Source organism: Somniosus microcephalus, chromosome 24 (assembly GCF_052327205.1).
Source record: "Somniosus microcephalus isolate GS21.2 chromosome 24, FLI_Smic_1.0, whole genome shotgun sequence".
NCBI classification, from domain to species: Eukaryota; Metazoa; Chordata; class Chondrichthyes; order Squaliformes; family Somniosidae; genus Somniosus; species Somniosus microcephalus.
This window is the reverse complement of record NC_141010.1, coordinates 38,284,459-38,296,670: the sequence shown is the minus strand read 5'-3', so window position 1 is coordinate 38,296,670 and position 12,212 is coordinate 38,284,459. Positions and strand designations below refer to the sequence as shown.

Genomic DNA, 12,212 nt, shown 5'->3' with positions numbered 1-12,212 from the left:
CCCATAACCTTCTCTGCTCTAAGGAGAATAATCTCAGCTTCTCTAGTCTCTCAATATAACTTAACTGGTACATCCCTGGTATCATTTTGGTAATATTCCTCTGCACCCTCTCCAAGGCCTTTGTGTATGCCTTTTTCTTTAGATTCAATTTTATCCTCACCTCTTTATTTATCCATGGCATCTCATTCTTGGCTACTTGGTTTTTATTTTTTGTGGAATATATTTCTCCTGAACTCTATTGATCGCTCCTTTAAATATTGCCCACTGTTGTTCTGCCTCTTTGGCAATATTTTTCTACAGTTTACCTTCCTTAGCTCCGCCCTCATTAGTTGGCTTTTTTCCAATCTATTACTTTGGGTTTTGTATTATCAATATCACTCTCAATCATTATTGTAAACTTTATTATATTGTGATCACTGCTCCCTAGATGTTCCCCCACACTTACTCCACTTTACTGCTCCGATTCATTTCCCATTATTAGTCATGGGCAATTGTAAGCAGTAAAATATTAATGTACCACATTATATTACAATATGCTGCAATTCCTATCTGCAACTCTAGTTTAAAAAGGTGATAGGCGTGAAATATAGTGTTTCTCTTCCTCTTACCTCCACATATGAGGCAGATGGCACTAAGGAGCCCAGTCTCTGCATCGTCCATCTCCAGTGGCAGTAATTGATTGGCAAACGCAAAAACCAGATCAGTGAGGGGGCCAAAGCCTGCATTATGCATCTGTGTCCTGTTCAAGGTAAGGCCATCAGAGAAAGTCATGGTATCCTGGTCAGGGGTGTACCTGGTACAGATTCGCAGAATCTAAGAAAACAAAGAAACAACATGAATGCATGCAGATTAACTCTTCAGTACCACGACCAATACAGGTATACAGCCCACACACTCAACACTGGTACCAAATGGCCCACTCTGCTGCAACACACGGACCGGTAAATGTCCCTTAGACTAGATTGACATGCACTGTGTTAACTGTACTTAAGTGGTGTATAGCAATTGAGTGTTAATTGTATGCAGGCGGTGGGAATTAAATGGGGACTCTCTTGCTCTCATATATATGGGAGTAGGCTGGGAAAGGGTTGCAAGCATATCCTGGGGATGCACAGTATGTAATGTGTGTCTCTGTGAATAAAGGCTTGGAAGCAAGTAAAGACTGGGCGCTAGTACTTTATCCTTCACCTCCTGGCTATTCGACTTTTTTAGACCCTGATCACTATTTTAGCGCTAATATTCCCTCTTCCTCTCCTGAAGACGTTGACTCCTTACTGGGGTATGACTCCACAGGTGCCTGTTGCTCTTTGGTACCTTGTCCAAGTGGCCATTCTTCATGTATGAGCCAAGATAATGAGGGTTGCAAATTTTTGTTAAACCATGAAGAGCATCAGAGCCAAACCTGATCACCCAATATCCACGTGCACTTTGGGGAAGGGATCATTAGATACCAATCAGGAACATGGGCCTTAGTATATTTCTCACTCTCTGGCCCAGGAACAAAGCATAGCATCCTTAGCAGCTCCCAAGCGGAGACCAGCTAAAAATAAATTCAATGTAAATTTAAACAAAGTCTCCTGCGGACACCAAATGTCAGGTTTGTTAACAGTCTGAGATAGAGTATCTCCTGCCTTGCTGTGGCAACACAATTCAAAGGCTCAGAAAGGTGCCAGGAGCCTCTTGGTTCTGTGATGCCAGACTGTTACAAGTACCACGGGATGGGACCCTCTCAGCTTTGTCGATATGGTCCAGTGTCTGTTAAAGTTGCACGTTAGCAGAACTTCTCAGTGCTGCTGTTGCTTGCTTTGACACTACTTGTGTAAAACCTAAATACAAGGAAAGGACACCTTGCATTTAGTCTATTGTAACAGAGTTGACCCTTCTCTGTAAGTGTGTTTAATACGAATTGGCAACATTCCCCATTTCCGTCATGCCATCTCTCACCTGGACAAGCACCAAAGGAGGAGTCCGCTGATTCTCCAATGTCTCGGTTGTTGGGCAGTACAGAATCGAACAATATAGACCGGACATTCTCAGCTTCAATCCCAAGTCTGTACTGAGCTAGTCTCAGCCAGCGCAGCAGTTGGGGTACCACTGCTGGATTCAATCCCTCTGGGCTAGGGAGGGGAAAAATCAGCTAATGTTCCGGCTCCAGTTTATTATTCAGCGATCATGTAAGGAAGGGACTGGGCTTAACTGCACTGGCTCATTGTGGTCAAATAGCTGCTGTCACAAACTGGCACAGGTCACAAATCAAGATTAGTCAGATTGATGAAGCACCAGGTGGTTGGTGCCCATGGAACAATTAATCTGTATCTTCTGGAGAGGAAAATAGAAAGAAATTTGGAGGAAATAAAAGATAAAACAGAGATACTGTACTCACCAAGATGTCTAGGCAGGCAGCTTTGAGGAGCGTAATTTGGTCAGCGATGGTTAGAGTGGTAAATCCAGGCAGGTGTTTGGCAAACTCGACTGTCTTGATAATGCATTTAGTCGAGAGTTCGCTGAACTTGTCCCAGAGATCAATGTCTAACGTTACTCGCTGCTCAGCGCTGTTATTCTGCAAAGGGAACAGTGTGACATTAGAACAGGAAAAGTGGGATACTTCATCATGGTAATTTCCAAAATATCTGCACTTTTGTTTTTTTCCCCACAGCAAAATCGAAACTAGATATTTAAATATTTGCATGAAACATAAGCCTGTTTTTTCCTGCAATGTAATTGTAGCACCACATTGGTAGTAGCACACTTGCACCTTCTAAACAACCAACAGAGAATGAGGTATGAGTAAGTGATCAAAGGACACAAGTTTCTTTGTAATGGAAGAATGGTTATTTTCCTCTGTAACTAAGCACCGGCTATTGAAATTGGGGGAATGGACAGTTTTAAAACATTCAGGGGGAAAAATTCAGTTCTTTGCGCCTCCCGTTAGCGCCTTAAGAGGGCGCCAATTGGGGCGCAAAGCAACTAGAGGCCGGGCGCGGCGATGTTTGTGCCCCTCGCGAAATTAACTAGACATTTTGCGGCGGCGCTAAACACTACCGCCACGATCTCCTGCGCCGGCAGATTGTGACGTCAGTCGAGGGCGCAACGCCTCATTAGCGCCCCGGACTGGATATTGAGTGGCGCCCCCTGCCTTACCGCCTGCTGCTAGCAATGACAGGTTGAGGGAAGCATTATGCTGTCAGAAAGGGACTAGGGAAGCACTATTTAAAGGCGACTGCTTCCTGCCTTTTTTTGTCGGTGACATTTTTGCACCACGCAGTCTGAGAGAGCGAGACTTCTGGAGAGATTCAACGCTGTGTGAAGGAGTTTTGAGTACTGAGCAGCACTTTGCAGGTTTATTTTGATTTGCCCTTCCTTGCTTCGCCAGCACTCTGAGGTAACACCTCGCTCCTCGGTGTTTTGCGCCTTAAGACAGGTGTGAAGCGCCTGATTTAGCGCTCCAATCACCTCCAGGGGCGATAAAAGCCAAGTTTGTTGTCGGAGGCGATAATTAGCGCCAGGCGCTAAACTTTGCGCACGGCCGATAACAGCGCCCCAAATGGGGCGATACTGAATTTTTCCCCCTCAATATTCAGCAATGTGGTTTCATTAGTAAATTGCTTATTAGAAAGAAAAACAGGCATTCCGTTTTTCAATAAAAGAGATTAGCCGGTGACGGTGACTATTTCTTTGGGTCATGACCAATGTTCCCTGTAAACTGCGCTTTGTTCTGGGCGGCCTGTTTCTTTTAATGCGCGGTCCCTTTAAATTTCTCTGCACGCGCGGTTTTAGAATGTAAAAGCCGCTGATCGGCCTGCGCGGGACCTTTCCCATTACTGTGCCTTAGAGAGAGAACATTGGTCATGATATGACTTTATCAAATGCACGGGTTTTTAACAATCATTTTTGGATACATTTGCTTTAAACTAAGAATAAAAACATTGAATGAGCTGAAATAGGGAAAACTGTAAGCAACATTAATTCTTCTGTGAATTAATGAGTATCGTGTGTAACTTTACGAATTCTTGCTCCTGGCACACAGCTTCGCCTGACTGAAGCGCAAATTCTGGTACAGATATCAGCAGATGTTGCATCACTGTCCAGCTATTCGAATGGATGGATAATCCTGTCGGGCCTGCTGCCCTTCCCGCTTGTACTCCCGAAATGCATGACGAGCACAAATTTGTAGAATGTACCTAATGATGTACACAATAAATTTGTTCCTAATTCTGACGAAGTGATGAGAAAGTGCCACATGGCTCTGAGCCCAAACATTTCCCCATGGCTCCGTACTCCCTGTAGTGTAATACTGAGCTATATAGATGAGAGGGCTCCAGATTCTATCCCCATCCCCAGTTGGTACGGAATTAGCTGATTCCAACTCAACAGAACTGAATTGGGTTTCAACATTCCTGGGATATGGATTCTGGTGACTCCTTGCTGCAAGTGTGCACAAGTGCATGTTTGGGTGAGGACAGCTTCAGGCTCAGCTGCGATGAGCTCCATAATCACTGTCTAGGCTCACATAGGAAGACTTGGGCACCAGCATCCTTTCACTTCCTAAGAAACAAAATCCTGCAAGAGTCAGGCATTTAGGCAAGGATGGGGAGAAAATTAGAATTTCTCTTTTCACAGAATCACAGAAACCCCACAGTGCAGATAGAGGCCATTTCGGCCCATCGAGCCTGCACCGACACATATCCCACCCGATCCCCATAACCCCTACACCAACACATATCCCACCCTATCCCCGTAACCCCACGCATTTAATCCCCCTAACACTAAGGGTCAATTTATCACAGCCAATCAACCTAACCCACACATCTTTGGACTGTGGGAGGAAACCGGAGCACCCGGAGGAAACCCATGCAAACACGGGGAGAATGTGCAAACTCCACACAGACAGTCACCCGAGGCCGGATTCGAACCCGGGTCCCTGGTGCTGTGAGGCAACAGTGCTAACCACTATGCCATCTTTTAAATCACAATATCTGAACTTTGTACAGGGCCATTAAACAAGCAGAGCTAATACCATAAGGCGTCTTTTCTAACAAGCAGACGAGCAAATAGTCACAGTGGTAATGACAACAGTGGCAGTGACAATGATGGCCGCTGCGTTCATCCTTTTAACCACTTTCGGGAGGTGAAAGATTACAGCGCATTACTTTCAGACAGCTCCATCGCAGTTACTTTTTCCTCTCCTAAAAATTCTTCGCCGTCACTTCTGCACTTGTACATGTGATCAAGGACAGAACAACCTTAATAGATGCCACATCGTTTAAGGATCAGTTTTAATGGAATGCTTGTTTCTGCTTGGTTTGGCAGTAACTGCGAGCAAGCAAGAAAATAAAGTGCTTAATGCAGCAGAGTTTCTGCCATGCATAAGACACTGACCTTCACAACTGTCATCCTGGGATGACAGTCTAGGACAGAGGAATGGCGCAAGCAGGGGTGTAAAACAAAAGAATGTAACATACGCTCGCTTGACACAAAGGATTAAGAAATAAAATTAATGGGAGCAGCTGCTGCCAAAATAAGAGATCATTATTACGGTCGAAGCACACAAGATTATTTTGAACTAACCTGCCGTTGAACATAATATAGGTGCTTATATAGAGACCTAGCATCCAATTTCTGACCTTGCTTCCTCTTTTATTCACAAGGCTGAGACAGCCTGGTTACAAACTCATCTGTGAACGCTGTTAGAACAGTTTACTGGATAACATTCTTTTCCTTCCAATTTGTTTCCCTTCTCTTTTGAAGGTAATGACACTTTTGCCAGGATTAGGGTCCACAGCACCTGCACCCAAATGACCATTCTTCACGTCTGAGTCGAGACAGCAAGCGTCAGCAGACTACTTGACCATGAAGGGAATCACAGCCCCAGCCAAGGTCTGATCCTGTTCCCTCCAGACATCCGCAAGAGCATTTTCCAGTAGAGATTGCTGGTTAGCAATCAGGAGTGAGCACCTTGCTTGATATCCCCCTCCCTAATCCAAGGCGTCCCGAGGCCAATTGCAGCACCCCAATTTCCGCATCAGCTGAATTCAGCTACTTCAACACAAACCAGACATCACGCTTGCTTCTGGTTGGTATGCTGACTTCGGCGGGTTTTCCCCAGACAGTTTCTCACTTCTGTCCCACTCTCACCACAGCCTGGCTGATGATGCAATGGCCCATTTAGTGGCCTAGGCAAGAACTGGTGCATGTTTCCCAGAGAGAGATAATAATCAAATCCCTGTCACATTCGGGTTTCAAGCCTGTAACTCATTGTTGGGGAAGTCAATATTATCTTACCTGAGCTATTGTCCCTTCATCCCAAAGAAGTTCAGATTTCAATGTCTTACATTTACATAGATGTTCCAACATCAGACATGTGCTCTAGGGGATGGCACATACTATCCAATATCCTTATTTTTTTTTTCTTTTCTCGTCCGTTTATTCCTCCTTTACTGAAGGCATTTAATCCTCACCAGAGTATGGCACTGATTACCTTCCAGTACCTCAGCCAATTACTTCCTCCTCATGAGCGAGCCTTTACAGTGAGTTCTGGCAGGTCATTCAACAGTCGGGGTTCATTTTCCAGCAGGACTCATTTCATCGTGATGAGGGACAGGAACTTTTCCTGATCTTTCTCCTCCACAACTCAGGGTGCTGTAATCCAATTGCAGCACCCTTACCACTGCCCCATCTGAGATCAGCTATCTCAGCACAGGCCAGTGCTCGAACCAGGGACTTTCCAAGCCTGTATGGCTCAACTGCTCCTTGACTAAACTCACTGAGTCATTAGAGGTAGCAATGTTTCTTTCAAATTTATACTGACAGGACTGCATCAAATGCTTTTAACAATTAACAATTTAATAAACACTGCAATAATTACCAGTGTTAAAATTAATTTCAACTTCCCCAATTTCCCATTACTACTGCACAGAAATATGGCCCTTGAGATTACACCATGGGCTTTTAGTGTATGAATAATTAACACACTTGCCTGACATTTCTCTCTCCTCTATTTCAGTGAAGATATTAACCCATTTACTTCAAATTTACTTGAAATGGGTCATGTCTCTGCTAAAACAGTGGTGAGATGAATTTCAGATTACAGATTGCGTTTGAACATTGTTATAACATGGCATAATTTTGGGGCGGTGATTTCTAAGAGACCAGGCAGCATGTTCAGGCCCATCATGTTGTCCCATGACTGGCAAGACATTTATTGGCATCCTCAGTTAGTCACAGATCAGAATGTTGGCACTGTGGGGAAGCCTCTCGTGAAGATGAAGCACACCCTATGGCCAGGGAGAAAAGAATATCAGCAATCAGTTTGAATTGGTACTTCTGAAGATCTTAGAAACCACTTTGCTGTTCCAATAAATGTATTGCTTGCACTACTGATACAGATATCTTAAAGATGCTGAATTGGATTGTGTATGAAGGTCGAACTCATCGTTCTTCCAAAGAATGTTGAAAGGATTTAATTAGATTTGAATGTTAACCTGAGTAAGCTAAGAGAAGGGACTCTGTATATGTTAAATATATTTAATGTTGATATTTGAAGTCAAATCTACTTACAAGTTATTTCTGTAAATTGCCTATTATTTTTCAGTACTATTGTGCCTTCAAATGTCTATTGCACCAGTCACATTACAAGCCCATTGTTTATGGCTGCATGAAATAATAAATGGTCAGGAGATAAATGACAGTCCTTACTGCGATCCTCCCTCCTCAGTCTGGAACTAGTATTTGCATAGATGGGTTTCTCACTTCTGTCCATACTGGTCCAAAACAAATAAAAACCACCCAGAATTGTGTCTTAACCCACCTATCTGTTATTCCTATACGATAGCAAAATACTGTGGATGCTGGAAATCCGAAATAACAACAGAAAACGTTGGAAAAACTCAGCAGGCCAGGCAACATCCGTGGAGAGAGAAACAGAGTTAACGTTTCAGGTCGAAACCCTTCTTCAGAACTGAGAAAAAAGCAGGAAATGAAACAGATTAAAAGGCCAGTTTGGGGGCTGGGAAATGGGGGAGGGGATGAAAGAACAAAAGGGAAGGTCTGAGAGGTGAAGAGACATTAAGAGATATTCAAGGCGAGATGAGATGGTAATAGGACAGGTAAAGAGACAAAAGATGGCTCTAGATGAAGTGTGAAATGCGCTGGCAGAGAGACAGCTGCCATGTGGGAGAGAAAAAAAGGAAAAGGCACAAACCAAAGGTGTGGATAAAAAATATATAAAAATATAATAGGGGCCGAGGTTATGATCTGAAATTGTTGAACTCGATATTGAGTCCGGAAGGCTGTAAAGTGCCTAATCGGAAGGTGAGGTGCTGTTCCTCGAGCTTACGCTGAGCTTCTGTGGAACAATGCAAGAGGCCGAGGGCGGTGAGGTCTGAGTGGGAATGGGGCGGTGAATTGAAATGACAGGCGACGGGAAGCTCGGGGTCACCCTTACGGACTGAACGGAGGTGTTCCGCAAAGCGGTCACCCAATCTGCGTTTGGTCTCCCCAATGTAGAGGAGACCACATCGTGAGCAGCGAATACAGTATACTAGATTGCAAGAAGTACAAGTAAATCGCTGTTTCACCTGGAAGGGGTGTTTGGGGCCCTGGACAGTGGGAAGGTATAAGGGCAGGTGTTGCATCTCCTGCGCTTGCACGGGAAGGTGCCAGGCAAAGGGGAAGGGGTGTTGGGGGTGATAGAGGAGTGGACTAGGTTGTCTCGGAGGGGGCAGCCCCTGCGGAATGCTAAAAGGGGAGGGGAGGGGAAGATGCGTTTGGTGGTGGGATCACATTGGAGGTGGCGGAAATGGCGGAGGATGATCTGTTGAATGTGGAGGCTGGTGGAGTGAAAGGTGAGGACAAGGGGAACCCTATCGTGGTTCCTGGAGGGAGGGGCAGGGGTGAGGGCAGAAATGCGGGAGATAGAATGGACACGGTCGAGGGCCGTGTCAACCACGGTAGAGGGGAATCCTCGGTTGAGGAAAAAGGAAGACATGGCAGAAGCACTAGTGTGGAAGGTGGCATCGTCGGAGCAGATGCGGCGGAGACGGAGAAACTGGGAGAATGGAATAGAGTCCTTACAGGAGGCGGGGTGGGAGGAAATGTAGTCCAGGTAGTTGTGCGAGTCAGTGGGCTTGTAGTGAATGTTGGTTAATAACCTATCCCCAGAGATGGAGACGGAGAAGTCGAGGAAGGGAAGGGAAGAGTCGGAGATGGACCATGTGAAGGTGAGGGAAGGGTGGAAATTGGAGGCAAAGTGAATGAAATTTTCCAGTTCAGGGCGAGAGCAGGAAACGGCACCGATACAGTCATCAATGTACCAGAAAAAGAGGTGAGGGAGGGGACCCGATTAGGACTGGAACAAAGAGTGTTCCACATATCCCATGAAAAGGCAGGCATAGCTAGGACCCATGCGGGTACCCATAGCAACACCTTTAATTTGGAGGAAATGAGTGGAGTCAAAGGAGAAGTTGTTCAATGTGAGAACAAGTTCAGCCAGGCGGAGGAGGGTGGTGGTGGATGGGGACTGGTTGGGCCTCTGTTCAAGGAAGAAGCGGAGCGCCCTCGGGCCGTCCTGGTGGGGGATAGAAGTGTAGAGGGATTGTACGTCCATGGTGAAAAGGAGGTGGTTGGGGCCAGGAAACTGGAAATTGTTAAAGGGGCGGAGAGCATCAGAAGAGTCGCGGATGTAGGTGGGAAGAGACTGGACAAGGGGAGAAAAGATAGAGTCGAGATAGGAAGAGCTAAGTTCCGTGGGGCAAGAACAGGCTGAAATTTCAGATCATAACCTCGGCTCCATTACATTTTTATATATTCTTAATCCACACCTTTGGTTTGTGCCTTTTCCTTTTTTTCTCTCCCACATGGCAGCTGTCTCTCACTCTGCCAGCGCATTTCACACTTCATCCAGAGCCATCTTTTGTCTCTTTACCTGTCCTATTACCATCTCGTCTCGCCTTGAATATCTCTTAATGTCTCTTCACCTCTCAGACCTTCCCTTTTGTTCTTTCATCCCCTCCCCCATTTCCCAGCCCCCAAACTGGCCTTTTAATCTGTTTCATTTCCTGCTTTTTTCTCAGTTCTGAAGAAGGGTTTCAACCTGAAACGTTAACTCTGTTTCTCTCTCTACGGATGTTGCCTGGCCTGCTGAGTTTTTCCAGCGTTTTCTGTTGCTATGTCTGTTATTCCTGTAGTATTTGTGGAACTAGTCTGAATACACTAGATTTAGTTATATACGTAACATGGATGCTAATGGTTGTGTACTTATTCAATTCCCATAACCCTTCTTTACTGGTCTTCTTCTGTACCTGGCCACATGGTGGGTATCCAACAGCTTCACAGATTCTTCTTCCACTAATTCCTCCTTCTCCGTGATGTACTAGCTCTGAATGGGATCCTGTCACGTGGAATTCCTAGACACGGACCCGCTCCTTACCCTCCTCCTTCCGCTAATTATCTCCCCTCCCTTCAAGGCATTGACACCATGCTGGGTTACAGCTCCATGGGTACCAGTCACTCTCTAGTACCTTAGCCAAAGTGGCCATTGTTCTTGTGTGAGCATTGATGACGAGAGGATGGTGGACATAATCCACTGGGATGCCCTGCCTCACATCACGTTTCATTGGTCATAAAAAACGGTCAAAAGGTTCAACTAATGCACTTGATTTTAAATACACACAATGATACTAGTGTTTGTCTTCAATGTGGCAGTTGTGGTACTTACAGTAACATAATATAGCACAATATTTGCTGTAGTATATTTGCCACTGGATCCAGTCAGTATGTTTAACAATGGCACTAACAGTAATACATCTGACACTCTGTCTACACTAGGGTTATTAATACTGGTACTTATCATAGTGTATTTAGTGAAAAATCTAAGTAGTGTGTTTAACATTGGTATTTACAGCAGTTAGTTAGTGCAGTATGTATAACACTGATACTTACAGTAGTGTATTTGCCAAGCTGACACAGTGCTGGGAAGGTTTCCTGATGGGCTTTGCGGACTTTCTCTATTAGATCCTCAGTCTCGGGTGTGATTGTGTAGCTTTCTGAACACTCCTGCTTGGGGGGCTCCTTCTTCTTCTTGTTCCTGTCATTTCGCACAGCTGGGAAGTGGCAGAAAAAGAAAGACAAATAGCTGTTGGTTAAGGAGCCAGGATTTCCTCACTCAGGATTTTTAGTTCTCGTTGGTGTGTTAAAAATGTTGGTTACACTTTCGTCAGACTCTCTCAATTAATTTAGCTTCAGAACACAGCTCTTGAACTTGCACCTCCCTAGCGGCTAGTGATATAGCTGTGATTCGGTGCCCTGGGATTAGGTCACCCACCCCCATCCTCTTAAGTTAGACAATGGAGTGCTGCATCAGGGATTTCCAGGAGAAGGAAAAAGAACAAGGCTGAGGGAAAAAAATATTAATCATTTAAAGCAATAATTCCAGCAGGAATGCCAGGACAGGACGAAAGATAATAAATGCAAAACCCGGATCACAAACATAACTGTGAAATCTATTTGCCACTAAAGGCCACAAAGCTTCTTGTGCCGTTTCTACGTTATTGCTTAGGGCACCGGGAGAATAGCGTTGGATCGGAGACCCATGACCAAAGACACAGGAAAAATGGACAGGATCATGGAATTCAAACCCGAAAGCACCAGAAGGAATCTCAAGTAATAAAAGCAGAACTGGATTTATTTGCTATTGTAAAGCAACGGCACTGCCCATGGGCTGCGAGTACCCATTTTTCATTGGGAGTTAGCCATCAGGCTTGTTGGAGGCTCAAGCTGCATGTAGGCGCTTAACTTACACTGACTTGGGACCAATGTTCCCCGTAATTTTTTTTTGGGCCGTGTGGCGCCTTTAACAGGCTGTGCGGCACATTCAAAAGTCCACGTATGTGCGGCTTTTTCAATTTAAAAGCCGGCTCGCCGGCTGTGCGGAACCCCTGGAGCGCCGTGCGGGATCCCTGGAGCGCCGTGCGGGACCCCTGGAGCGCTGTGCGGGATCCCTGGAACGCCGAGTGGCTGCGCAGCTTAAAGGGAACATTGCTTGGGAACCATAAAACTTTGGGCCTAGGGTGCTGAGGCAGGCACACAGTTCACATTCCTTACACTAAAATATGTCCTTGGTGGTCGGAGTACCACTTGGATGCCGCTGAGAGTATACGGCTAAAGTAAAAGCACAATTAATTCACAAGGGCGGTCAATGGGAGGTCTAGGAACGG

General features: G+C 45.3%; 1 protein-coding gene across 10 annotated transcripts in view; it reads right to left on the bottom strand.

Annotated features, from left to right (window-relative positions):
- Positions 1–12,212, bottom strand: part of raraa (retinoic acid receptor, alpha a) — a 602,035-nt gene that overhangs the window by 31,483 nt on the left and 558,340 nt on the right. For all 10 annotated transcript variants that reach the window (XM_085966524.1, XM_085966522.1, XM_085966525.1 and 7 more), the window contains 3 exons: positions 10,939–11,099; positions 2,384–2,560; positions 609–813 (listed from right to left, as the gene is read on the bottom strand). In XM_085966524.1, the coding sequence (XP_085822650.1) occupies positions 609–813; positions 2,384–2,560; positions 10,939–11,099 (543 nt within the window). The remainder of the gene's footprint in view (positions 1–608; positions 814–2,383; positions 2,561–10,938; positions 11,100–12,212) is intronic.